The following is a 26,635-nucleotide window of genomic DNA, read 5'->3' on the forward strand; positions in this document are numbered from 1 at the left end:
TGCCATCACTTCCGCTTTATTTATTTGTTTGTTGGTTTTTAATATACTTTTATGGATTTCAGAGAGGAAGGGAGAGAAATATCAATGATGAAAGAGAACCATTGATCAGCTGCCTCCCGCATGACCACTACTGGGGGTTGAGCCGGCAATACAGGCATGTGCCCTTGACCGAAATCAAACCCAGGACCCTCCAGTCCATAGGCCAATGCTCTACCTACTGACCCAAACCAGCTAGGGCCCATCACTTCCATTTTACACACAGGGAAACAGAGGCACAGAGAGAAGACAGAGCCTGCTAGTCACACAGCACCTGAGGAGTCAGAGTGGGAACCCAGGACAGATGCCTCCTGGGCCAGGGCTTCTGGACCCTCTCCTAGGCTCTAGCATCCTGAAACCTCATGGTAGGTCTCAGGTCACATTCTGGGCAGAGCATCACTGTCCTCAGGCCTGTGAAGGAGACACATGTGGATGTAGACAAGAGCAGAGCAGGCCAAAGGGCCAGCAGGTAGGAGAAGGCCCCAAGGAAGATGGGGATCTGCAATGCCACCCTTCCCCTCTCCCCAGACTCATTCTCTGCCAAGACCACCCTCGCTCCAAGTGAGTGGGGCTGCCAGGGCTGTGGCAGGGCAGAAAGGTGCCTTCCCCACAGCTGCTGCTCCCCTCTCCCAGGCTCTGTGGTCACTGTCCTTTCAGATACAAGTCAGGGAGTCTGTTAGCAAAATCTGCGGCTCAAGTTTCTAGAACGTCTGCCTGGACAGGCTGCAGAGCACGGTGGTCAGGGGTGGGGTCTGGAAGCCCAGTCTTGCCACCTACTAACAGCCTCAGTGCCTCAGTCACGGCCTCTGTGAAGCTGACAATAATGACAATAATGACAACAATGACAATAATGACAATAATGACAATAATGGTCATAGATCATAGGCTAAGGCCAAAACACAAGGTCATATGTAAATTGCTCCAACTGGCTCCGGACAAAGTCAGCACAAAGACAGTGTGGTTATTACCATGCCAAAGATGTGGATGTGATTGGTATTCTTTCAGACATCACAAGAATCTGCAAACACCTCTCAGCTCCCAACACTTTTGTCTGCTGCTGCAAGTCATCTGCAGAGTCTTTCTGGGGGCAGCAGCATGGGAACTGTGGTAGTGTTGACCTGAAGCTTAGCTTTCAAATGGGTGATTTAGCCAAAACCGGTTTGGCTCAGTGGATAGAGCTTCGGCCTGCAGACTGAAGGGTCCCGGGTTTGATTCTGGGCAGGGGCATGTGCCAGGGTTGTGGGCACGTCCCCCGTTGGAGGTGTGCAGGAGGCGGCTCATAGATGTTTCTTTCTCATCGATGTTTCTAACTCTCTGTCCCTCTCCTTTCCTCTCTGTAAAAAATCAATAAAATAAATTTTTTAAAATAAATAAAAATAAAATGGGTGATTTAGCCCAGCAGGTGTGGCTCAGTGGTTGAGTGTTGACCCAGGAACCAAGAAGTCACAGTTCAACTCGTGGTCAGGGCACATTCCCAGGGTTGCAGGCTCCATCCCCAGAATGATGTTTCTCTCTCATCAATGTTTCTATCTCTCTATCCCTTCCCCTTCCCCTCTCTCTAAAAATCAATTTAAAAAATAAAATGGGTGATTTTGGGTCTGTTGTCTGGGAAAGAATGGGGTGAGGGCAAAGGACACAGAGAAGTAGGGAACATCAGTGCTTCTGCCTCTGCTGTTCGTAGAGCCTGAGCTCGCACAATGTCCCACAGCCTGAGACTAACAGGCAGAAATCAAGACCATTTTCCTAGTAGAACAGCAGCACGACGGGCCCTGAGGCCCCCACAGGGACCCCAGAAATGGTCCTGAGAACTGGCAATGTATTAGCTCTGGGGGATGGGACACCAGAGCCCTCTGAACAGCTCCCCCACAAGACTCTGGGTGCAGAGTCCCCTGGCCCAGCTGGCCCATGTGCTACAGTAACTCTCCCGGCAGGCTGGGCACTCTCCACTCCCTCTTCTGTTTAAACACAATGAGTGAAGCAGCCTGCTCCCATGTGAAAGGTTTTCAGCCGTAAATGCCTGGTGTACCCACATCAGTGAACTATATCACTTCTAACACTCAAAAGCCTGTGTCATTTCCAAATCCCAATTTTCACAACTTCCAGTTTCCCAAGAAGCCTCCTTTGGAACCCGATTTATTTCTCCTCAGGCTGTGACTTCAAGGAAAGCTGCTATTTTTGGAAGGGTTTCAGTAAAGTCAGTAGGGGCTCTCTCTCTAGGCTGACCCAGAGTGAAGTGTGCAGGGGAGAGTGAGGGGGGGGGGAGGGAGGGAGGAAAGGAGGGAAGGAGGAAGGGGCAACTATGAAAAAAAGCAGCTCTAAAAGAAATGTGTTTTGGGTTCAAAAAAAATCCCTAAAGAGAAATGCCTAGCTAAAAAAAAACAAAAACAAACAAACATGAAAAACAACTCATGGGCTAACAACCAGCCGCCTGTTTCATAGATGGCCTTTTTCAGAGGAGAGGTGTGAACTAATTAAGCTGGGGTCTTGTTTTTATTCTCAGATGCTCCCTGAATCTATTTGGGGGAATGTGTTTTGAAAGCTGGGTAACAGGCTTGATACGGTCTAGAAAAATCTCTCTGGGTCTGGGGACACCTCAGCTAGGAATGCAAGCCTGAAGAAGCTCCCAAAGGAATTGACTGGAGTCACATCACAGCCTCGTTACTTTCCTTCAGCCAAGAGGAAGGTAGACAACCCTGCTCAGATGGGGGAAAGCTGGCAATGTATTAAACACACACACACACACACACACACACACACACACACACACAAAAAAAAAAAAAAACAAAAAAAAACCCCACACACCTTCTTGCCACTTTACTTTCGTTTCCCTCAGCCTTTTATTTATACACATGATGTTCTTGAAAAACAGAGAGGGAACCAAAAGGGAAACACAGACCTACAAGGTTAGGGCTTGGTCTTTAGTGAGACTAGTGGCACGAGGTCAGGAGCGGATGGGATCGTGGAAGCAAAACAATGGAGTACTGGAGGCAGTTTTCCACGGCCCCATCCAGCTCCACCCCACACAGGGCTGCCAACAGGAAGGGGCGCTGGCTATGGAGTCATTAAGTGCACGTGTGTGGGGACATGATGGGGACATGATAACAAGGAGAAGTAAACTGGAATTTCAAGGGGAACGGTGCAACTTTAGGTTAGAACGAGAAGAAATGACCTAGGCTCAGAACTGCCTGGCTCTGGGGCCTCTGCAGAGTCTGCCTGGAGGAAGGAGGGGTGGCTGGCCATCCTGCATCAGCCTCAGAGCCCATAGCCTCTACTGAGATACTTCCTGAAATGAGGGCCTCCCTTGTGCCCTGTCCTTATCCTTGTCCTAGTTGGACCACTGCTAGTTCTCACTCCCTCTGCCTCTGGGGCCAGCCTCCTGCAGAGATGACCCACAGTAACAGCTTGAGAATCCAATCAGCCCCTTTCTTGGGGATGCTGCCATGTGGCAGAAGTTTTCTGATTTCAAGAGATGGTTTCCCGTCTGCTAAGCAGGGATGGAAGCTGAGAGCACACAGCTCCACTCAAGGAGTGCAGGCACGTGTCACAGCCACGAAGCAACAAGCAAATGTGAGGGATAATCCCATACCCAGGTGCCTCTGGGTTCCCTCCTGCGGCAGTCGATGGGCACTCTCCAAGCTGGATTTGCTACCTCAACAGTATGCTAGCGTATTTCTTTGAAAACCTAAACAGAATCTCAAATGCTTCTCGGAAGCTGTGTACCACAATCACATGTTGCTAACCACAAGAGCTCAGTGCCCAGACAACTGTGTGCTCCTAGGGCTGAATGAACATGGAGCAAGCAAGCAGGATGCTGCGAGGAGCTGGTGCAGTGAAGGTACTGGTGGGGACAAGCAGGGTACTCCTCGATGTGGGTGCATGGCTCCCACATCCTCCAGGTGCTCCTCCCCAGTCCCTTCTGCACCATCTGGCTTGAGCCTTTCCCAACTACAACCTAAGAGACTGGGGATGGCCTAAAGTGGTTTGGCTCAGTGGATAGAGCATCTGCCTGCGGACTGAAGGGTCCCAGGTTCAATTCCGGTCAAGGGCATGTACCTTGGTTGCGGGCACATCCCCAGTGGGGGGTATGCAGGAGGCAGCTGATCGATGTTTCTCTCTCATGGATGTTCCTAACTCTCTATCCCTTTCTCTTCCTCTCTGTAAAATATCAATAAAATATTCTTTTTTTTAAAAAAGAGAGAATGGGGATGTATTGTTTGTGTCCTCCCCTCCCAGGGATCAATGATACCTGGCCAGGAGCAAGAAGAATGAATGAAGAAAGCAGAGTTCTACTGCTCCATGGCCATAGGCTGTACTGCATGAGCTTCTTCATCTGTGAGAGATCCCCCCTCACCTGCCTGGGAGCTAACAGAAGGAGTAGAACACACAGGCCAAGACAGCATACCTAACGCTTTCCTGAATTCTTCAAAGAAATGCATGCTCATAGTTAAAACCAAGACACCCTACAGGCTATAAAAAGAACAGAAGACCCTCAGCATGCTGCCTTTCCCACTTGGGAAAGCCAACGTTTTCTACTTCTAGTTTCTTCTGAAATTTACCTCAGTAATCATGGAGTTCTACTGCTAGTTCTGGATCTGTCCATTCTGGACATGATCCACTGACTTCTTGCTACATTAAAGATTCAGCTCCTCCCCAAATCACTCTCGAGACAGCACTCTGACACCATCTGGAGTTACATCCATAGTCAATTAATGTACCTATAGCCACAAGGAAATGATGTCCAGCCTGAGAATGGCATGGATGTTGTCTGTCTTGAACTTTTCACCTATGGATTTATTCACTGAACTCTCCCTTTCCAAACACACTGGGATTCTGTCCACAGGCAGTCTGACACTTATCCCACTTCCTCCAGACACCTCCCACCTACCAGCCTGTGGTGCCAGGGCTCCGGCCTCAGAAGGGATTGGAGGCTCGGACAGTTTAGCACAGAGGAAGGAAAACAGTTCTAATCACAGACACAGGTACTTTCTAGACTTTGTCCTCTGACTCATGGCGTCATGTGAGGGTGCATTTCAGAGTCTGACATGTACAAAGGAAATACGTATGTGGTGTTAACAACTACCCCTGGCAGCCACGACAGGACCATCACAAGCGGCATAATGACCTGCAGAGGCACAGGTGCTCCACGGGAGGGGCTTTACCTTGGACATCTGACTGAAGTCCGCAAAGCCCTCAGCACTATTGAAGGACCCACTTCCGAAGGGGTCTAAAGTTCCATAGTGACCTGCAAGCAGCACCAACAGAGGCAGAGTTACAGGGCGTCCCAGGACATGCCTCCTGGGGTCAAAGGAAAGTGTTGCCTCTCGATACCAACAGCCCTGGGGGCAGGAGATCTGGGAGGTCACATTTGTTTGCGGGGGTCATGCTTCTGGATGGGGATCTCCTACTGGTTCATGAGGGGAGGTAAGAGGGCGAAGAGGAGCCATTCCACAGCAACCCACCACCCACACGACTGGCAGGAGGTAGTCACCTGTGGGTAGAGATTTTTGTTGAGCTTTCTCTTTTGTGGGGCGATTTGCTTGGAGTAAACTCCTATGCCCACCTATGACCTCAAATTCTGTAACCAACAAGCCAGCAAGGCCACAGGACCAGGCAGGGCCTATTCCCAAAAGCCAGGGGGAGTCTGCAAATGCTCCTTTCCCTTAATGCAAAAACCAGTACCCTTGATCAAACTTTGGATTCTTTTAGGAAAAATTCCAAGGTACAAATCAAAGATTTATACAGAGGAATGAGTAAAGAGTAACCCAATAACGTTGGTGTTATTACAGAATTAGTTCCTACTGCTGAGCTTCCTTTCAGGAAAGATGCCAGCACTTACTCGGGAAGGTGAACAGCGAGGGGGACCTCTGGCTGAACTGCCTCTGGTGAGGGTTTGAGGACTACTGTCTAATGACATAAACTCTGAGGACACACCAGTTTTGGAAATGAAATCATTAAATGGATGAGTTCCTTCCACTGCCTAAGGAAGAGTCAAAAGAAAAAAAAGCAATCAGTCTCACCTGATCCTCTTGAGGAGACACTGGAAGATGAAAAAGGATCACTGGATTCAAAGGGGTCGAGCTGAGTGAAAGAAAAGAGGAAAGAGTGAAAAGCAGTTTATTGTCCCATGTATTCATTCAACCCACAAATTTTCTTGACATCTACATGTACCGTATCTGGTGCTGGGCCTTGGGGAGGGTAAAACCATTAAAACTAAACCTCAGCAGAATGAAATCCCAACTGACTGACCCTTCCTGCAGATAATACCTATAAAGTCTTAACAAAATTAAATTAAAAAGAAGAAAAAACCAATAACAACCACCTGAAGGCTTAGGAAGTGAACCAAAGAAGGCAGGCTTTGGAGGAAAATCAAAACATGCCAGAAAAAATAGACAGTTGACCCCTGTACAACATTAGTATTAAGTGTGCTAACCCCCCCCCCCACAGTTAAAAATCAGTGTATAAATACAATACACTCTCCACATATGCCAATTCTTTACCACAGATGAAAATTATAGTTGACCTGTGAACAACTTACCAATTGTATAAGTGAATCCGCGTAGTTCAAACCCATGTATAGTACAAGATTGAGTTTTCCATTTTGACAGCTATATTTGAGAATATAGGAAGGCTAAGACTTCAATAAAATATGACATCTTTTGCCCTGGTAAGCATGGTTTAGTGGTTAGAGCATTGGTCTGTGCACTGGAGGGTCATAGGTTCAATTCCTGGTCAGGGACATGTACTCGGGTTGCAGATTCAATCCTACTCCTACTCCGGTCGGGGACCAGGGGCATGTGCCAGAGGCAACTAATCTTTCCTCCCCCACCCCTCTCTCTCCCTGTCTCTCTCTCTCAAAATCAATGGGGGAAAAATATCCTCACTCCTGGGGTATATTTTTTTTTATTGATTTTTTACAGGGAGGAAGAGAGAGGGACAGAGTTAGAAACATAGATGAGAGAGAAACATTGATCAGCTGCCTCCTGCACAACTCCCACTGGAGATGTGCCCGTAACCAAGGTATATGCCCTTGACCGGAATCGAACCTGGGACCTTCCAGTCCGCAGGCCAATGGTATATGCACTGAGCCAAACTGGTTAGGGCTATGATTTTTTTCTTTTAATGCCATCTTTCTGGCCTGAAGACCAGAAGATGGAGGCCTGGACACACCCATGGGAAGGGACAGGGATCCAGAAAAGAGAGGAAGAGAATGGAAGCCCAAATTCCATGTTCAGCTCTGCCCAAGTCTCAAGCTTACCCCTGTGGACGGAGAGCAACTTACAGGGAGTTTGAAGTGTGAATCTCACTAACTTAATGGCCTGGTGAAACTAAACCACTCAAGCTCTTTGGAGAAATGTAACAGAATCCAGTGTCCATAACAGAGTACCCACAATGCACGGGAAACATTTCTAAATCAACATACAAGAACCAGAAAAATGTAGCTAATTTTCAAGGGAAAAGACAATCAATGGAGTTAATCCCAACATGACCCAGATGTTGGAATTCTCAGAGGATGACAACTTTAAAGCAGTGGTAACTGCTCAATGAAATAAAGGAAAATATGCTGGAATAAAAAGATAGATCTTAACAGACAACTAAAGAAACAAAGAAGAGAGGGAAAAAGTGAGCAAAAGCTTAAGATAGAAGAGTGGAAATTCCAAATCTGAAGAAGAAAAATAAAGAATGAAAAGAAAACAGGGCTTTAGGAACTTGTGGGAACATTAGCAAAAGGTCTAATACAGGTATAACCATAAACACACAAAGAGAAGAAAAAGAAACAACAGGGTAGAAAAAAAAATATTTGAAGAAATAATGGCTGAAAACTTGCCAAACTTGTGGAAGACATAATTTACAGACTTAAGAACCTCGGCAAACCTCAAACAGCATACATACAAAAAGAACACACATCCAGACACTTCACAAACTAATGAAAAGTGAAGGTAAAGAGAGGCTCTTTAAAGCAGCAAGAGAAAATATGTTACATATAGGGGAACAACTATCAGAAAGATGGGTGACTTCTCATCTAGGACAATGAAGGTCACAAGGCAGTGGAACAAAAAAATACTACCAGTTTGGGCACTTAAACCCTTCCAGAATGACAACAAAGTATTACAATGACCAGTATTACAAGAAGTGCCAAGGGAAATTCTTCTGGTTGAAGGAAAATAACAGAGGGAAAATAAGATCTTGAGAGAAGAATGAAGAGTGTTCGAAATAGTAAATCAATGAGTAAAAATCAAAGACCACTTTTTTCCTCTTTAAAGTTTCTTTAAAATACAATGAAGTAAAGCAAAAATTATAACATCAACTTACTGGCTTTATAATACATTTACATGTTTTCCATTCACAGGACAGCTACAACATGTTGAGGCGAGATGGATAAATGGACCTATATGGCTGCAAGTTTTCTAAATCTTACATTAAATGATATAATATTAACTCCAAGTAGCCTATGAAAAATTAAGTGTATATGGTTAATTCCTAGAGCAACCTCTAAAAAATAATCAAAGAGGCATAGTTAAAAGGCCAATAGATGTAAGAAAGTTCTAGAAAACTCTCAATCCAAAAGAGGGCAGGAAAGGAGCAACTGAGGTACAAAACAAAGAGGATTAAAAGAAAGCAAACAATAAAATACTAGGTTTAAATCCAACCATATCAATAATTACATTAAATGTTAAGGGATGAACTCATTTAGAAGACAGAGTTTTCCAGATTGAATAGAAAAGCAAGCCCCAACTACATAGCCAACTCAAAAGATATCCTTCAGCCTGGCTGGTGTGGCTCAGTGGTTCAGTGTTGACCTATGAACCAGGAGGTCATAGTTCGATTCTCAGTCAGGGCATTCTCAATCCCCAGTGTGGGGCATGCAGGAGACAGTGACTGAAGCTCTCATCTATGTTTCTATCTTTCTATCCCTTTCCCTTCCCCTCTCTCTAAAAATCAATAAAAACATATATTAAAAAAAGAAAGAACCAACCCTGCCAACCCTTTCATACATAAGCACCAAATAGGTTAAAAATAAATGCATTAAAAAAATATGATGCAAATAGTAAGCAAAAGGAGGATAAAGTAGCTACTTTAAATGTGTGATAAAATAGTTTCAAGACAAAGATATAACCTGAGAAAAATAAGAAACCTTTTATAATGATTTTTTTAAAAAGTCACTGTATCAGATAATAATTATACATGTACTAGAGGATGCACGGAATTCGTGTAAGAATAGGCCATCTCATCCCTGTCAGGACGGTCGTTTTGCTGTTTGCCCGTTCAGTAGATTTGCATATTACAGTTTTATTATTATAGATAGGCACTTGATAAAGCTTCAAAATATATGAAGCAAAACTTGATGGAATTAAGGGGGATATAAACAATTCCACAATAATTGGAGCTTTAACACCTTACTTTCAGCAATTGGAAGAATCAGAAAACAAAAACAGTGAAGACATAGATGACCTGAACACAATCGACTTTGACCTAACTGGCATTTATAGACCATGACACCCAATAACTGCAGACATTCTTCCTAAATGTATGTGGTATGTTCACAACACAGACCATAAAACAAGTCACAATAAATTTCAGAGTCTCAATAAAAACATACAAATATGTTCTCTAATAATAATAGATATTAATTAGAAATCAGTATTATACAATACCTAAAGAAAAAAAACACAAGTATATGGAAACAAAATAATGCACTTTAAATAACACATGGTTCAGAGAAATCACAAGGGAAACTAGAAAATATCTCAACTGAATAACAATGAAGACACATATCCAAATGTGTGGGTGGTGTTGGTGGTATACTGACTTGCATAGCTACTTTCCAAAATGTGTGGAAAGCAAGCTAAAGCAGTGTTTAGAGGAAATGTGTAGCTTTAAACACATTAGAAAAGAAGGTCTAAAATCAATGGCCTATGGTTAGATATCAAGATGTTAGAAACAGAAAAGCAATGTACTAACCCAAAATAAATAGGAGGAAGGAAATATTGTAATAAAGGGCAAAAATCAGTGAAACAGAAAACAGAAGAGAAAATTACCAAAGCCATAAGTTGGCTTGTGGAAACAATAACAAATTGATAAAGAATAAGAGGACATGCCCTGCTGTTTTGGCTCAATGGATAGTGTCGGCCTGCAAACTGAAGAGTCGCAGGTGCAATTCCAGTTTAGGGCACATGCCTGGGGGAGGCAGCTGATCAATAATCCTCTCTCATCATTGATGTTTCTCTCTCTCTCTCTCCCTTTTCTTTCCTCTCTGAAATCAATAAAAATATATTTAAAAAGAATAAGAGGACAGCCCAGCCAGTGTGGTTCAGTAGTTGAGTGTCAACCCATGAACCCAAGAGGGTCACTGGTTCAATTCCTGGTCAGGGTACAGGATTGATCCCCAGTAAATGCTGTGCAGGAGGCAGCCAATGGATGATGTTTCTCTCTCATCGATATTTCTATTTCTCTATCCCTCTCCCTTCCTCTCTCTCTCAAATCAATAAAAACATTAATTTTTTTAATTAAGAGAACAGATCGTCAAAACAAAAACAAACAAAAAAAGAATATTCCATGACAGGTCCTATAGATAGAAATGTTACAAATGAACCCCTGCCTTCAAGGAACTCTGGGTCTGATGATGCACACACAGGTCCATGGGAAGAAGAAGACAAAGGAATGTGTAAGTGGGAACAGAGATGCAACCTAGAACACTAAGTGAGGCTACAAACCACCCTTACATAAGTCTCAGAAATTATTCAATCACAAAACACCTTGCGACCTAATGTACAAAATACATGGTTTACTAGACATTGGGGGCAGGGGTCATGTTTGCCTCACACACTAAGTGCAGCCAGGCTGGTCTGGGCTTTCTCCTGCCGTGACTGGGACCCACTGAGGCAGTCTGACCCCACTGGCTCTGTCAGTGCTGTGCACTAGGAAGACAGCAGGTGGAGGCCAGGCTGGTGTATGGAAGTGTGTGGTGCTTTGTTTTGTTTTGTTTTTGCTGGGAGACAGAGCAGCAGTTGGGACAGAGACAGAGCAGAGAACCCAGCAGACGGGCATGAGCTGAAGTAAAGGGGCACAGAAAGGGACAGAGGAATGACAGCTGTTCAAGACACTGCTGCCTCCTGACTTGGGCTCCCTGGACCACACATGTTTCACAAGATGATCCACAAGGACCCACAGGCACAGCCACCGCCACCCTGCCATTCAGGAATGAGCCCTGGCCCATGACCTGGCTGCTAGAGAACCACCTGGCCTTACACTGCCCACAGGCATCAGGCTTAGTGAGCAAAGGACAGAATCCCAATTCAACCCAGAGGGGAAGACAGGACAGGCTGCCTTCACAGGCACAATGCACACAGATACTCCCCCTTCCCACATCACTCACCTTTGAAGGTAATGAAGGGTTTTTCGTGAATGGGTCTGAGGTAAACGGGTCATTCTTTGTATGTTTCTTAAAGAAGTCATCGGGAGCAGAGCCACGGAATGGATCACTTTCTTTGAAAGGATCTCCTCCAAAAGGATCTACAAAGTGTTTTGGAAAGGAGGAAAAGAATGCATTATGAATAAACATTATGTTTAGTGAAAGAAGCTAAATATGAAAGAACACATAATTGACTGATGCCATTTAGGTGAAATTCTAGAAAAGGTAAAAACCATAGTGAGAGAGAGCAGGTCAGTGGTTGCCAGAGACCTAGGGGTTTGGGGGTAGATGGCACAAGGGAACCTTTCAAGGTGATGGAAAGGTTCATTATCCACATGACTGTACTCATCTGTCAAAACTCATCTCACAGAAAGAAAGAAAGAAAGAAAGAAAGAAAGAAAGAAAGAAAGAAAGAAAGAAAGAAAGAAAGAAAGAAAGAAAGAAAGAAAGAAAGAAAGAAAGAAAGAAGAAAGAAAGAAAGAAAGAAAGAAAGAAAGAAAGAAAGAAAGAAAGAAAGAAAGAAAGGACGGACGGAAGGAAGGAAGGAAGGAAGGAAGGAAGGAAGGAAGGAAGGAAGGAAGGAAGGAAGGAAAAAAGAGGAAGAGAAAAGAAATAAATTAAAAAAACTCATCTCACTCTGGCCGGTGTGGCTCAGTTGGTTGGAATGTTGTCCTGAACACCAAAAGGTGGCAGTTCAATTTCCAATAAGGGCACATACCCATGGTGCAGAAGGCAACTGACCAATATTTCTCTCTCACATCAATGTTCCTCTCCCTCTCTCCCTTCCTCTCTCTAAATTACAATTAAAAAAAACAAACATCTTATTACATACTTAAAATTAGTGAATTCTTTAAATTATACCTCTTAATTCGATTTTTAAAATAATAAACAATGTGGACAAATCCATAGCAAGAGAAAAGCAGATTAGTGGTTGCCAAGGCCTGGGGGAGAGAAAGTGGGGAGGAGACTATTAATGGGAACGGGGTCTCCTTTTGGGGTAATGGGGATATTCTGGAACTAAAGAGAGATAATAGTGGCCGCCAGTGACTTTTTCACTTTAAAATTATCAATTATGTTATGTGAATTTTATCTCAGTAAAAAAAAAGAAAATTAAAATTATAGGCAAAGTGATCCCAATACCACAACCACAGTGTGTTCATTCCCCTCAAATGCGGGCTGCGGCATGGTAACTAGAGAAGGGGGAAAGCCACCATCGCCAGGAAAGAACAAAACACTAGGCTTTCGTGCAATGCAAACGGCCGTCCTTCCCAGGGCACACTGCCGCCCCTCTCGGCATGGACGGCCCGAAGTCCTGCCACGAGCGTGTGCTGCACAGGGCCCCCTGAAGCCGCCACAGGTGACATGAGCAGGCACAAGAGTCTGAGTTGCTGTGGGTAACAATCACCAGGCTGCTGGGAGCTCCTTTTCTAGTTCTAATGGGAGACTGGCAACAAGAGCACCAGACTGTGAAAGGGAGGGACGACGTGACTGCCAGTTTCCTTCAGAAACGAACTTCCCTGCTGCCCTGTGGGGGGAGAGCTTGGGGGAGGAGACTGGAAGATATTTTACATTGCCTTCAGTTTGCACTAGAAACCAGACTGTTCTGAGGACGAGTACATGAAATGCGTCTTTTAACAAAGGCTTTACCTGTGGAAGCTATCTGCTGTTCTGCGAAGGGGTCACTCTGGAACGGGTCACCTAGAATAGAGGAGAGAGAAACGTTTAGCTTTACGGTAGAAAAGACCCTAGCATTATCAAAGTGGGAGAGCAGGGAAGGCCACTGGCTGAGGCAGGTTTTGGTGGCTAGGATGTAAGATGAAGTGAAAGGTATTCTGGCTGCTCAGCCCAGGCCAGAGCCAGAGAAAATGTGCAAGCCAGGATTCACTCTTCTCCTTCTACGCCATGTGCCACTCCAGTATCTCATCTCCCCCTCACATGCCTTCGCTATAAGAACAGGGGACCTGGGGCTGCCCAGTCCGCAATCACATGGCCCCCCAGGAGCCATGATGAGCTCCGTACATCTGAGCCACAGGAGCTGCCTAAGGTGCTTCCCTCCAAATCTGCACCTGGAAAGAGTCCCACTGCCACTCCCTGCCTCGGTATCTTTCTCAGAAATGTAGATAGTCTTCCTGGAAATACTGTTTTGCTCTGGGGGGAGGAAAAATGGAGAAATATAGGAAATGTTGTTTCTAGAAATTCTTAGTTATTTTTGACTCACGTGTAGCTCTGAGTAAACCCACCAGTTGAGTCCTTAGATTTACGTGGGGATTGTCATTTGCTAGGTAGTTTCAGTAATGGGTAGTTTCATAATCATTACTGTATCTGATTATCTTATCAATCCTTTCAGTGCAGTGAGAAAGTATGTGCCACCCACTGGTGGATGGAAACTGAAGAGCGAAGTGTCTAGGGGCCGAGCCAGCCATGAGCTCTTCCCACCACACCCCAAGGCCTCAGCTCCTCAGTTAACTGGGTACAGGGAAAACTCAAAAGGGCCGAAACCAGTTTGGCTGAGTGGATAGAGCGTCCGTCAGCCTGCGGACTGGAAGGTCCCAGGTTCGATTCCGGTCAAGGGCACGTACCTTGGTTGGGGGCATATCCCCGGTAGGGGGTGTACAAGAGGCAGCTGATCGATGATTCTCTCTCATCGATGTTTCTAACTCTCTATTCCTCTCTCTTCCTCTCTATAAAAAAAATTCAATAAAATATATTTTTTAAAAGAAAACTCAAAAGGCCCGTGAGGCTCAAAGGATTCCTTTCCTCCTCCATTCCAGAGGGTGACATCCCCCACCTATTCTGGTCACTAAACTACCCTCAATGGCACAAACTAAACCGTCTTTCAGTGAGAAAGTGGGAGCCAAATGAAATACCTTTGAAGGGATCGGCTCCTTTAAACGGATCAGATTTGAAGGGGTCTTCTGCCTGGAAAGGATCCGGATGCAATTCTTGGGCATTGTTGCTAAATAACAAGGCTTTATTTTTGAAAGGATCATCCTAAAATTTTGTGAAGAGACAGGACAGCGACTTTATTATTTCAGACTTAAAGCAAAGTACAGAATTCCATACCTAACTCATAATTTTTCCATTTAGTGCTATGACTATAAAGAGAATAACTTTAAAAAAAAAATCATTGAAGATGGACTTCAGTTAATAACACTGTGGCGGCCGAAACCGGTTTAGCTCAGTGGATAGAGCATCGGTCTGCGAAATGAAGGGTCCCAGGTTCGATTCCAGTCAAGGGCATGTTCATTGGTTGTGGACACATCCCCAGTAAGGGGTGTGCAGGAGGCAGCTGGTTGATGTTTCTCTCTCATCGACGTTTCTAGCTCTCTATTCCTCTCCCTTCCTCTGTGGAAAATCAATAAAATATATTTTTAAAAATAAAAATAAAAATAAATAACACTGTGGCGGCAGTGACTCATTAGTTGTGACAAATGTGCCATATAAAGATTTTAATAGGGGAACATGGATGTGGGGTGCATGGGAACACTCTGTACCACCTTGACAATTGTTCTGTACGCCTAACACTCTTCTAAAATAAGCTTATTTAAAAATCACTGAGTGGAAGCAACCCAAGCATCCACTGGTAGATGAATGAGTAAACAAAATGTGGTATACATACATGCAATAGCATATTATTCAACTTTAAAAAGGAAAGAAATTCTGACACATGCCACAATATGGATGAACTAGAGCATATTATGCTAAGTGAAATAAGCCAGTCACAAAAGGAATCATATATACATTATTCCACTTATAGGCAGTCCTTATAGTAGTCAGATTCATGGAGACAGGAAGTAGAATGGTGGGCGCCAGGGGCTAGGAGTGGAGGAATGGGAAGTTAGTGTTTAATGGGGAAGAGATTGAGTTTGGGAAAATGAAAAAGTTCTACAGATGGACAGCAGGAATTGGCTACACAACAATGTGAATGTACCTAATGGCACTGAACTGCCCACTGAAAAATGGTTAAGATGGTAAATTTTGTTATGCGTATTTTACCACAATTAGAATTTTTTAAAATATTGAGATAGAAAAAAGTCACATTTTTTGAAATCTCAGAAAAGAAAATATAACAAGCCACCAACTGCAGCACAGGACTCCTCAAAGGTGTGATCTCCCTCCGTTACCTTTGTTTCAGAGCATGTGGGCATTTTAAAACAGGCTGTTTCCACACCAAGAAACATACATGCTGGCTATTTGCATGCTGGGAGGAAGTGAGTGCTTATGCAGTTGGAACTACTAGAGCATATACACCACTTTGCATTTTTTTTAAGTGCTTATTTCTAGAAATAAACAAGTGTATTTAAATCAGAAGGAAAAAAGGATTTGCTTTTGAAGAGTACATTTTTATAGTGGAAATGGCCTACAAAGGGGGGAGGTGGAGTTTGCAGTATACAAGGGAACAATGCATTTAGCTTAAAAACACTGAGTGTTTTGGTTAATAAAGACACATCCTCAGTGAAAACATGTAAGTTTCACTGTGATATTTAAAGCACAATGTCCTCCCTGACTCTGGTGAAATGTGCCAGCATCTATGGGGCTGGCACATGAATCCATTCTTCCAACTGACCAAAACCAAATGAAAGAGCTGGAGCTTTATTCAAAACACAACAGTGGTTACCGGGAAATGACATCAAAGGTGCCAAAGGAAGATTCCTGACAGGGCTTCTACCACACGAGCCAGTCCACCTGTGGGGGCAGGACGGGTCTCAGGGCACCGGGCTAACAGAAGCCATGGGCTTTGGAAAAAAGGAACCCAACACCCCTGGCCTCTGATGAATATGAAGCAATTGTTCTTACCTGGGAGAGATTATCTGGAGCCTCCAGCCAGGTGGGGAAACCTTCCCAAGGTGGGGAAACCACAGCAGGTTCTTAGGCAAGTAAGTACAGAGGTCTGCAAGCACCGCGTCTGGTGGCAGAGCACGGTTCTGTAGGGACACTGTGGTGCTAATGACCACAAGATGGGTATCCAAGGAGCACCAAATGGGGCTCTCAGACACAGAAAATAGGATGGAGTCCTAATCTAAGGAAGCCAGGAGGCCAGGGGGAAATAACCCTTTCGAATTGTACCGTGGGGCAAGGTACCTACCCCAGAAGGATCAAAGAGGGGTCACAACACACATGAAGCCAGCAGTTAAGAATAACCATTTGGTCTTGAAACAGAAGTTTCCTTCATTTTTAATTGGCACCAATTTACAAGTTGATTGGATTTTTTAAAACGTTTTTCATCATCATTTAGAAGACTGCCAAATACCAGTGGACAGTGTCAGAGAAAAGACTGATTCTGGGAGCTCCAGCCATGAGAGCACCCTAAAGTGAAAGTCAGGTCTCCACCCTTTCTCTCTCAGGGGCAATTATCTCCCTGAGGCAGCCATTGCTCCCTCCCCTTCAGAGGAAAAGCCTCAGAAGACCCTAGCAAGATTCATGTGGTTAGGATAACTACTGGGGGTTTGGGTTCCATTTCACAGATTCAGAGCAGAAAACTAGATTTCCCTGGTACAGAGACACCATAATCTGTCTCATCCATGAGAAATGAGCCATCTGCCAACTTGGGAAACGCAAGTGCAGCAGACCAGCATGGTGTGAGTGATACGTCCCTTGGCAAAGGTTACAATACCTTCAAACAATTAAGTTCTTAGGAAAGTTTTATATTTCATAGGAAATAGAAATGACAGCTGTGAAAGGGCATCAAAAAGGCTCCTGTGACATTCCTTCCCTTTAAATGGGACTGGGCAGTGGTGTACCGGTGAACCAGCTTTCTGGAAAAAAGTCCTGATGGGCAGCTTCTGCCAATTCTGTGGTGTAAATACATAATGGCCGATTTCAAGTTATTGGTTGGATATTGACTTCAAGGACAAGAGGTCAACATACTCATCATCCAATGAGAGAAAAGACATAACCATGACTTTAAGAACCCTGTGCCTCTTGGACAAAGTAACACAGTGTGAGCTTAACACTAAACTTAGTAATTCTAGTAGAAATGCCTAGGCTTAGAACCTTCTAGATGCAGCTCTGTGGTTATGCTAATCTTGGGACTAAACCCCTTACTTTCACCCCTCGAAGAGAACTAAGAGCTCCCTCTTCTTTGTAGCAGTCTTGAAATGTTCAGGAGTAAGTAAAAAGCCCTCTTCAAAGTGATTATTAAGAAATGGAAACAAACCCAAAAAAATGCTTTAAAAACTGTATTTGTACAAGATAAATAGTTTTTCTTTCAGGTATCAGTTGCAAGTTCCTACATAACATAACTGACATCAACATTCCAAGATGAATTGACTCTCAGGTAAACGCTGCTCCACTTAGAAGAACAAAAATAAAGAAAGGTTAAAAAAAAAATCTCTGGTGAATGGGGAAGGAGGAATCACTGGCCACTTGCAAATTGCCACTTCACTGCCAACTTTTATCCAAGGAAACCAATTTTATCAAACCCTGCCAAACAGTTTAAGAGCAAGGTGTTCCCTGAACTAGCACAGAAACAGACAAGCCAAAAGCCATGAAGGGGACTAGTGACAAGAAGGGGGAAAGTCGGAGCAGGGCTGTGAGGCTGAAATGCACACCAAGAGAGCCAGACACCAAGCAGGAAATTCTGTCCCACGCAGTACATGAAGAATGAATGTTCATCGTCTACATTCAAGCTGACGATGGGCCCCAGAGCAGATATGTCACCCATTTACAATTCCACAAGAGTGAGGAATCTGAATGGCTGAGGGAGGCAGTGATGGCCAGAGAAAAGAGATGAGAACACACTAGCATATTCTAAGCAATGTGGGGAGGAAGCTCAGCTTCCTCATAAATTCCTGGGACTGAGAACTTGGCTACTGAGAAAAGAAACATGTCAAGGAATAAACATAAAGAACCGAGTCTTGAAATCGAGAAAGACTGTCCAATTACAAGGAAGAAAGGAATCCAGGAAGCAAACAAGGCTGGGGACAGAAGGAGGGCTTGGAAAGGGAGCCCTGGAAGAGAGAGATGAAGCACAAGGTGAGCTGCTAAAGACTTTGGGAGCAAAGCATAACAAACCCATCAAGACCAACCACGTCCCACTGGAACCCTCAAGAGCACAGAGACACTCTCCTCAGCCAGACTAAACTGGAAACCACACACACCAGGGCTCAGGGCTACAAAGGCAGATTGGGGGAACAGGAAGACGTGACAAAGGAAAAAGTAGCACCTGCTGGATGCCAGAAGCCTGAGAGACCACAGCAACCTAAGAGGCCAATGGACCCCTGGGCCTTGATCAGGGCCCCCAGGTTCATGAGGTTTGGACTCATGTGCCAAAGTTTCAAATGTCACTGATGTTTCAGAACAGAGGCCAATTCATAGGTGAGACAGTAATGTCCCAAGAGGGCTATTTTCTTTATCTTTATCAATACATTTGGTTTTCATGGTGTTCCTTGTGGGAACAAACACATTCCCTCAGTCCCTCCACTAGCAGGATGTGGGTTTCACAATTTAGGAGACTGATCCAAGTTTGGTTAAGTTTGGCAAGCCTTCCATATTTGGGTGATTGGCCCATGGAGATGGAAGTCTTTAAAAAAGTGCTTTTACAAGGGAGTCAAGCCTAACCCATTGCTTTGCCCTGGATGGAGCACAGCCACATACACTGGGCTGCGGGGCTGGTGGGGACTCTCAAAGCAGCAGTGAAAATGAGAAACACCCTGCACTTGGATAGAACAAAGCTGGCATGTGCTGGACCGAGTGGGAGGGGCGTTCTCGGATCCCAGTGTGGGACCTGATCCCAGGACCAGAACACATTTATTCCACCTTTACCATGGCTCCAAAACCGCCCCTCTCTGTCAGGGAAACTCCCTCGCTCAGGTCAGCTAATTTGGTCAGGCTGGCGCCGTGGGCCCCATCGAGTGCCTCGTCGTACTGCTCCAGGCTCCTGTGGGCTTCCTGCTGGCTTTCATGCAGCTGGGCAAGCTTGCTTCTTGCCTGCACAACAAAGACATCACTTGCGTCAAGTGGCGTTTAGGGGAAAATTCTCAAGCGAGACATGTTTTCATACAATCCTGAGCAATTCGTGTGGGTAACTAAATTACCCATCTAAGGAGTAGGTGACCCCTGTCACCATATTTACAAGTGAGAACCCTCATAAACCAAGACAAGGCCCTTCTCATGGCCCCAGAAAACCTCTCTGTATCCCCAGCCCCTGAAAGAGGCATGAGTTCAAAGAAACATTTGTCAATTCTAAACAAACTGAAATGAGACAAAACCCAGATTCACAATCTGTTCAAAGTAATACTATCTTTTATAGGGTTTTTATTACCCACTTGTTTCTCCTTGTCCTGGAGAAGACGTGTGAGGCCCAGAAAAGGAAGACAATCTATGAGGTCAGACAGACCCAGGCATTTATCAATACTTTAAATGCCTCGTACACACGGCATGACCTCAAGCTGGGGCCCTCTCTCTACACCAAAACCTCTCTGTTTCCTCTTCTCCAAAGTGAACCATTGGAAGTCATAAGTCTGGCAGGGCGGGTGTTATCATTATCATTAACATAATCTTGTTTTAAATTAATGCTCTCACTTGTTTTAAAAGTCAACTCTTATAAAATATATATATATATATATATATATTTTTTTTTTTTTTTTTTTAATTGACTTTTTACAGACAGGAAGAGAGAGGGACAGAGAGCTAGAAACATCGATGAGAGAGAATCATCGATCAGCTGCCTCCTGCACACCCCTACTGGGGATGTGCCCGCAACCAAGATACATGCCCTTGACCAGAACTGAACCCAGAACCTTTCAGTCCATAGGCCGATGCTCTATCCACTGAGCCAAACCAGTTTCAGCTAATAACATACTCTTACATCCTGGATCCTATGAAGATTTTACAAATTCTAAAAATATTTACTAATATATTACTACAGATGTTAACAAAGCACAATTTAGGTATTAAATCGCCCCTACTACATGTTTGTGATCAATTTTTGTCTGTAAACTGTGAAAGAGAACAAAAGCTCTATTTAGTTAAGAAAGGAAGCACAGCCCTGGCTGATGTTGCTCTGTGATTAGAGTGTCAGCCTGCACACCAAAGGTTCTCGGGTTCAATTCCTGGTCAAGAGCATGTACCTGGGTTGTGGATTCACTCACCACCCCTGGTCAGGGCACATGCAGGAGACAACCAATCCATGTCTCTCTCACATCGATGTTTCTCTCTCCCTCTTTCCCCCTCTCCCTCCCTCCCTCCCTTTCTCTTTGAAGAAGCAATGGAAAAAAATGTCCTCCGGTGAGAATTAACAAAAGGAAGGAAGGCTGGAAGCACAAATAGCCATTTCAATACTGCCAAGGGCACATATAATTCCCATTTTGTAAGAGGGAGACCCAAGGGCCAAGCAGGGAGTCCTATGGCTGTCACATTAGTGGGCAGCAAAAGAGCTCTTCCTGTGCTGGTACGCTGTGCTGTAGGCCACATGGCCTTCACACCAGAGCAGGATAGGGATGGGCTGCCCAGGAAGCTTTAAGAACTGAAGAGGGCCCTGCATTCAACACTGCTCATTATAGGTTGGGACCTCCTCAATGTAACAGTCTTCAAATCACATGGGGACAGAGAGGCACTGGGACATGTTTCCCATACTCATGCTTATGGGAGAACCAGGCTGATGAGATCAATTCCTGAACCCAATGCTCTCTCCCAGTGAGCCATTAATTTAATGCCCTTCATTCTGCCCCTGCCCACTCCCTGAAAATGAGATGCATTCAGGCAGGGAAGGGAAAAGAGACCAAAGTCAACATGATGCTAGAACACACACGAGGAGTTCTCAGCAATTAACCTCCAGGCAGCAGGATGCAAGTGAAGCGAGTGAGAGCAAAGGGAACAAGAGGCCTCAGGCAGACACTTGGCCCCGCCAGTCAAACAGCTCATGGCAGCTGCTCTGCTTGGCAGAAAATCCTAGGCCTTGGTAGGGCTTGCTCCCAGTGAGATACCTGGTTGATTTCATCTTGTGTGGACTTCAGAGACTTGATAATAGTTTCCAGTTGAACCTTTCCAGCCTGGATGCTCTGCTCCAGCTGGGTCTCTTCCTGCTGCAGCCGGTTCAGTTCCGATTTGGCCCGGTTCAAGTCATCCTCCTGGGACTTCAGGTCAGATTCCTGTGACTGGATCTGGGTCTTCAATGAGGAAATCTGAAATAAGATGAAATATGGCTCCCAGGGAGAATTCTTAGTTCATGGTTCTTGAACAAGCTAAGCCAGGGAGGCAGGACGCCTGACTTCCTCACAGGCCCTCTCTCTACACCCAAAATAAAGACAGAAACAAGGCAGACATGCTCAACCATGTGACTAACAGAAAGTCACATTGGGATAAAGAGGAACTCAAGCTCAAGCTTGAACAAACACAGGCAATCTGTCCTAGTGGTTGAATGTCCCCATACAAGGCCTAAGAGGGTTTTATAAGCTGCTGAGGCTAGGGCCTCCCTGGTTTATGACAAGCAGTGAAGATAGCAGAGGAAGGAGAGAGGTTGTGCTGGACTCCCGTGCTGTCAGGCATGGGCCAGGGTAGGTTGGCTACACACATGGGTTCCTGGGGATCAAGGCTGATCACTCCTACAAACTTGGGCAGGTGAGACTGAGGTCAAGTTCCAAATGTGTGAACATTTCTCCAAATGATATGTCCAACTACTCTATCAAACCAGCAGGATGCTCCACATTGTGTTTCAAGGTTGGAGAAGCCCTTGGGAAGCTCCCTCCCCTTCTGGACTCAAGCAGGACTCACCATCTGAGTCTCATCCTGGCACTTCTGCCTGACGTCGCTCAGCATGTCTCGGAGTTTGGCCTTCTGCTGATCCATTTCATCCAGCCGGTCCTGGGCATCCTGTTTCTGAGCTTCCAGCTCTTGTAAACTGCTTGTTTCCCGGTCTAAGTCATTTTGTAATTCCTAGGGAAGGGTTGTGTGAATTACTTGAGACTGGTGAAAACGAGCCATGCTGATATGCTGATATAACAGGTCACAGCCTGAGCTAGAGGCCCTGGACATCTGTGCTCGGGGTGGGACCCTACACACGCCCACTGTGAATGTGTGCTTCTCAGCTGGGTGCCTTGGCTCAATCTCTCATTAAGTCCCTGTAGCAAATATTTACCAATGGCCTGAGAGAGGCCAGGCCTTGGGAGAGGGGCTGGGTCCCTGACAAAAAGAGTTCTCCAGTGATCTATGGCTGGGGATGGGCAGGAGAGAGGAGACATCTAAACATAAATGAACTGGGATAAAAGGTACTCCACTGGTGCTGGTGGAGTCACGAGGGGTAAGGGGAGACCAGACTGATGTGACATGGGTGGAGAAGACCTCAGTGGAAGTACCACTTAGGATGGACCCGAAGAACAAGCAGGTGGCAGCCAGAAAAACAGGCAGGAATGTGACCATGTTGTTTCAGACATGCCCCATGTTCACCAGTCTCAAGTAAATTCAAAGACCCAATAGAGAGGTCTGGTGGAAAGGGCCACAGGGAGCTCCAAGGGGTGTGGGGATGTCCATTCCAGCTGGAGCAAAGGGAAGCAGGATGAGGGTGGCAGAGGCTGCCTCACTTCTGCAGTGAGAAGTCCCTGGAGACTGTTCAAACGTGGGAATGGGACCTGCTGATTCTCCATTGCTAAAGCCCCTCCAAGTCAGCCATATCTACAGAGACGGCCAGTGTAGGAATCCTTGTCCCTGACCACTGCACTTCTAGGAAAAGCATCCTAGAAGTATAACAAAACAGGGAGCTGTTAACAGCAATATCATCAACAATGCAAATTCAACCAGGCAGGGCTGGCTGATGACTTACAGTACAGCCCACTCAAGGGATCTCAAGTTCCCAGTTACAATGTGAAATGAACAAGGTGTGCAACAGAGCGCATGTGTTTTGCACCCTGGCACTCATGCAAACAGGAAGGGGAGAATATGCATAGATGTCTCTCCTTAAACATGCACAAGGGAAGGCCTCCCGGGAGCAAATCCACTGCATCCCTGGAGACCAAAGGAAGGACAGGAGGCTTCTCATCTTTGATTTTCAACCAAACAAATCTATCTGAAATAGGATGGCAGAAGAGAATGTAGCCTGTGGAGCCAACAGAGGGAGCCAGGACGGTGGGCAGAAGGTTCAGGCTGGGTCCAGGAAGAGGTGACAGTGGCCGAGGTAGGAGGTAGCTGTAGACTCAAAGAAAGGGGTGAATTTGAGGATCTCTAGTGGAGGTGAGGAAGGACAAGTGGTAAGGCTGACCGCGAGGGCTGGCCAAAACTGCAGGTGGCTGCTGCCTTTTCAGGACAAACCCGAAGACTGTGCATGGTCTCCCTCTCCCTGCTTTGAGGACAGGAACATCTCCACTCTCTCTTCTTTCAACAGGCAAAATGCATCTCTGAGGTATTTTGGAGAGCTGCGTTCTCTACTCTGCAGTCTACTTGCCCCTGACCTTTAATTCAAAGAGCACATCTCAAGTCTGACAAGTCTGGGAGATAACACAGAATGTCTGAAAGAGGATTGGTGGTGAAGAGTTGGGGTGTAGGTTTACCACATCTGAGGGGAGGACAGGTGATGGGGGAGAGGGAGACAAAGTGTGGCAGCCTGGCACAGCAGGTGGCCGACAGCCTAGGTATGTCAAAGAATCTGGGCCTTGTTCTGAAATGGATAAGGAGCCATTAAAGAGCACTGCAGACACAAAAATGCATCAGCTCATGTTTAGAAAGGGCACTGAGGTCACAGTGGGGGAGGTGTCTGAACAAAGAGAGAACAGAAATAATGCAGACAACCCACAGACTCAATAAAATCCCTATCAGAACCCCAACTGGCTTCTGTGTAGAAACTGTAAACAGATTCCAAAATTCATAAGGAAATTCAAGGAATCCAGACTGACTAAACGATTTTTTTTAACATATATATTTCTATTGGTTTCAGAGAAAAAGGGAGAGGGAGAGAGAGATAGAAAGATCAATGATGAGAGAGAATCACTGATTTGCTGCCTGGCTGCCCCATCCTGGGGATTGAGCCTGCAACCTGGGCATGTACCCTGACAGGAATTAACCATGACCTTCTGGTTCATAGGTTGACATTCAACCATAAGCCATGCAGGCTGGTCTAACCAACAAAATCTGGAAAAAGAAAAACAAAGTTGACAGACTCAGACTTTTCTATTTCAAAACTTACCACAAAGCTTCAATCATCAAGGCAGTGTGGTACTGGCATAAGAGGGAGATATTGTATATAGAGATCAATGGGATAGAACGGAGAGTCCTAAAATAAAGCCACACATCTATGGCTAATTGAATTTCTGATGAGTGCCAAGACCATTGAGTGGGGGGAAAGAATAGATTCTTCTAAGAGCACTGGGACAATTGAATCTCTACATACAAAAGAGTAAAGCTGGACTCTTACCTCACACCATATATAAAAATTAACTCAAAGTAAGTCTAAGTGCTAAAACTGTAAAATTCTTAGAAGAAAATATGGGACAAATCTTAATGACCTTGGGCTTGGCAGTGAGTTCTTAGATGTAACACCAAAAGCAAAGGCAAAAAAAGAAAAAAGACAAAAAGAAATAAAATAACTCGGTTTCACCAAAATTTAAAACTTTTGTGCTTCAAAGGACACCATCAAGAAAATGAAAAGATGCCCTAGCCTGTTTGGCTCAGTGGACAGAGTGTAGGCCTGCAGACAGTAGGGCATCCCTTGAGGGGTCCCAGATTGGAGGGCATGCAGGCTGGGCAGAGGGACAACCGGACCTCTAGTGTTCTATAATTGATTGTGGTGATGGTTGTGGAACTGTGTGCATATACTAAAAACCATTGAATTATACAACTTAAATTGGTGAATTATATCTCAGTAAAACTGCTGATACAAAAACAAAACAAAAAGATGGTGCAGGCCCTCACCAGTACAGTAGTGGGTAGCAAAGGAAATGGAGCTGAGAGATGCCCAGGGCAGGATGGAGGAGGGGGTGGTGTGAACAGGACTGTTGGGGCTGAGGCTGAGCTGAGCTTTTGCTGCTTAAAACCAAATGTAAACTGACCTGAGTGGAACAAAAGGCTCCCACTCCACACCAGGCCGTGACCCATAGCTGTGCCAGCAGGTGTGGTGCATGATCTCCTGACCTGACCCATCTGGGAAAAGGCAACAGGAATTAAATAAACCTGCCTTCATAGAACTTTTAAGAAAAATATACTGTTCTGTCCCTGACCAAGGAGCTACCATCATTCTTGCCAGCTCACAAATGAGGCCCCCGAGAACAGGGCTGGCCTGGCGAGAATCAGGCTTCCTCCCAGCTGGGGGAGGTCTATGAAGGTGCACATGTACTCAGGTGTCGTACAGATGGCAGGGGGCATTGTTGGAGCCTAGTAGGGGCTCCGGGGGTCTCACCATGCCTGCCACAGACCAGAGGGGACTTTAGATCGAATCTCTGAAAAGACCAATGGCTTTCTCAGAATTGGCTGGGAGCAGATGCCAGAGAACGGTGACTGGTTTCCTTGGTAGTAAAATGACATTACAGCATTCAGATCCTCGGTGATCAGAATGCAAACCATAGCTGGCTTAGGCAAAGGGTGGGAAGGGAGAACCACTCAGACTGGGTTAAGACATGAGGGAGCCCTAGCTGGTTTGGCTCAATGGATAGAGCGTCGGCTTGTGGGCTGAAGGGTCCTGGGTTCAATTCCTGTTGAGGGCACATGCCCAGGTTGCAGACTCAATCCCCAGCAGGGGGCATGCGGGAGGCAGCCGATCAATGATTCTCATCATTGATGTTTCCATCTCTCTCCCCCTCTCCCTTCCTCTCTGAAATCAATAAAATTGAAAGAAAAAGAAAAAAAAAAAAAAAAGACATGAGGGAAGGGGAGGCTAGCTCCACCACACCACACCAAGAAATTACAGGAAAAAGGTGAAGCAATGTGGGTACCTGTAGAGGGCAGGGGGTGGGAGTGGAGCGCTTTGTATCTAAGATGAAAATCAGAAGGCATGGTGAGAATAAAATGACTGGATGAAGTTGTACAAACATGTAAAAATGTAAAATCACTTCACCTGTGAGATAATCTTATAAAAGCACTGAATATAAACCCTGGCCGGTTTGGCTCAGAGGACTGAAGGGTTGCAGGTTCGATTCTGGTCAAAGGCATCTATCTTGGGTTGCAGGCTTGATCCCCGTTCATGGTCAAGGTACATGTGGGAGACAACCAACCAGTGTGTGTCTCTCACATCGATGTTTCTCTCTGTCTCACCCCAACCCTTCTATC

At 45.3% G+C, this 26,635-nt stretch overlaps 1 protein-coding gene across 18 annotated transcripts in view; it reads right to left on the reverse strand.

The window, feature by feature from the left end:
* The window catches only part of EPS15L1 (epidermal growth factor receptor pathway substrate 15 like 1), a 97,828-nt gene that overhangs the window by 19,431 nt on the left and 51,762 nt on the right, over positions 1–26,635 (reverse strand). For 12 of the 18 annotated variants that reach the window (XM_036415838.2, XM_036415832.2, XM_036415834.2 and 9 more), the window contains 8 exons: positions 22,160–22,321; positions 21,373–21,570; positions 19,205–19,375; positions 14,314–14,437; positions 13,094–13,144; positions 11,411–11,547; positions 6,054–6,114; positions 5,196–5,278 (listed from right to left, as the gene is read on the reverse strand). In XM_036415838.2, the coding sequence (XP_036271731.1) occupies positions 5,196–5,278; positions 6,054–6,114; positions 11,411–11,547; positions 13,094–13,144; positions 14,314–14,437; positions 19,205–19,375; positions 21,373–21,570; positions 22,160–22,321 (987 nt within the window). The remainder of the gene's footprint in view (positions 1–5,195; positions 5,279–6,053; positions 6,115–11,410; positions 11,548–13,093; positions 13,145–14,313; positions 14,438–19,204; positions 19,376–21,372; positions 21,571–22,159; positions 22,322–26,635) is intronic. The other 6 variants (XM_036415831.2, XM_036415829.2, XM_036415846.2 and 3 more) reach the window with 2 other exon arrangements.

The sequence above is a fragment of the Pipistrellus kuhlii genome, unplaced genomic scaffold, assembly GCF_014108245.1.
Source record: "Pipistrellus kuhlii isolate mPipKuh1 unplaced genomic scaffold, mPipKuh1.p scaffold_m20_p_52, whole genome shotgun sequence".
Taxonomy (NCBI): Eukaryota; Metazoa; Chordata; class Mammalia; order Chiroptera; family Vespertilionidae; genus Pipistrellus; species Pipistrellus kuhlii.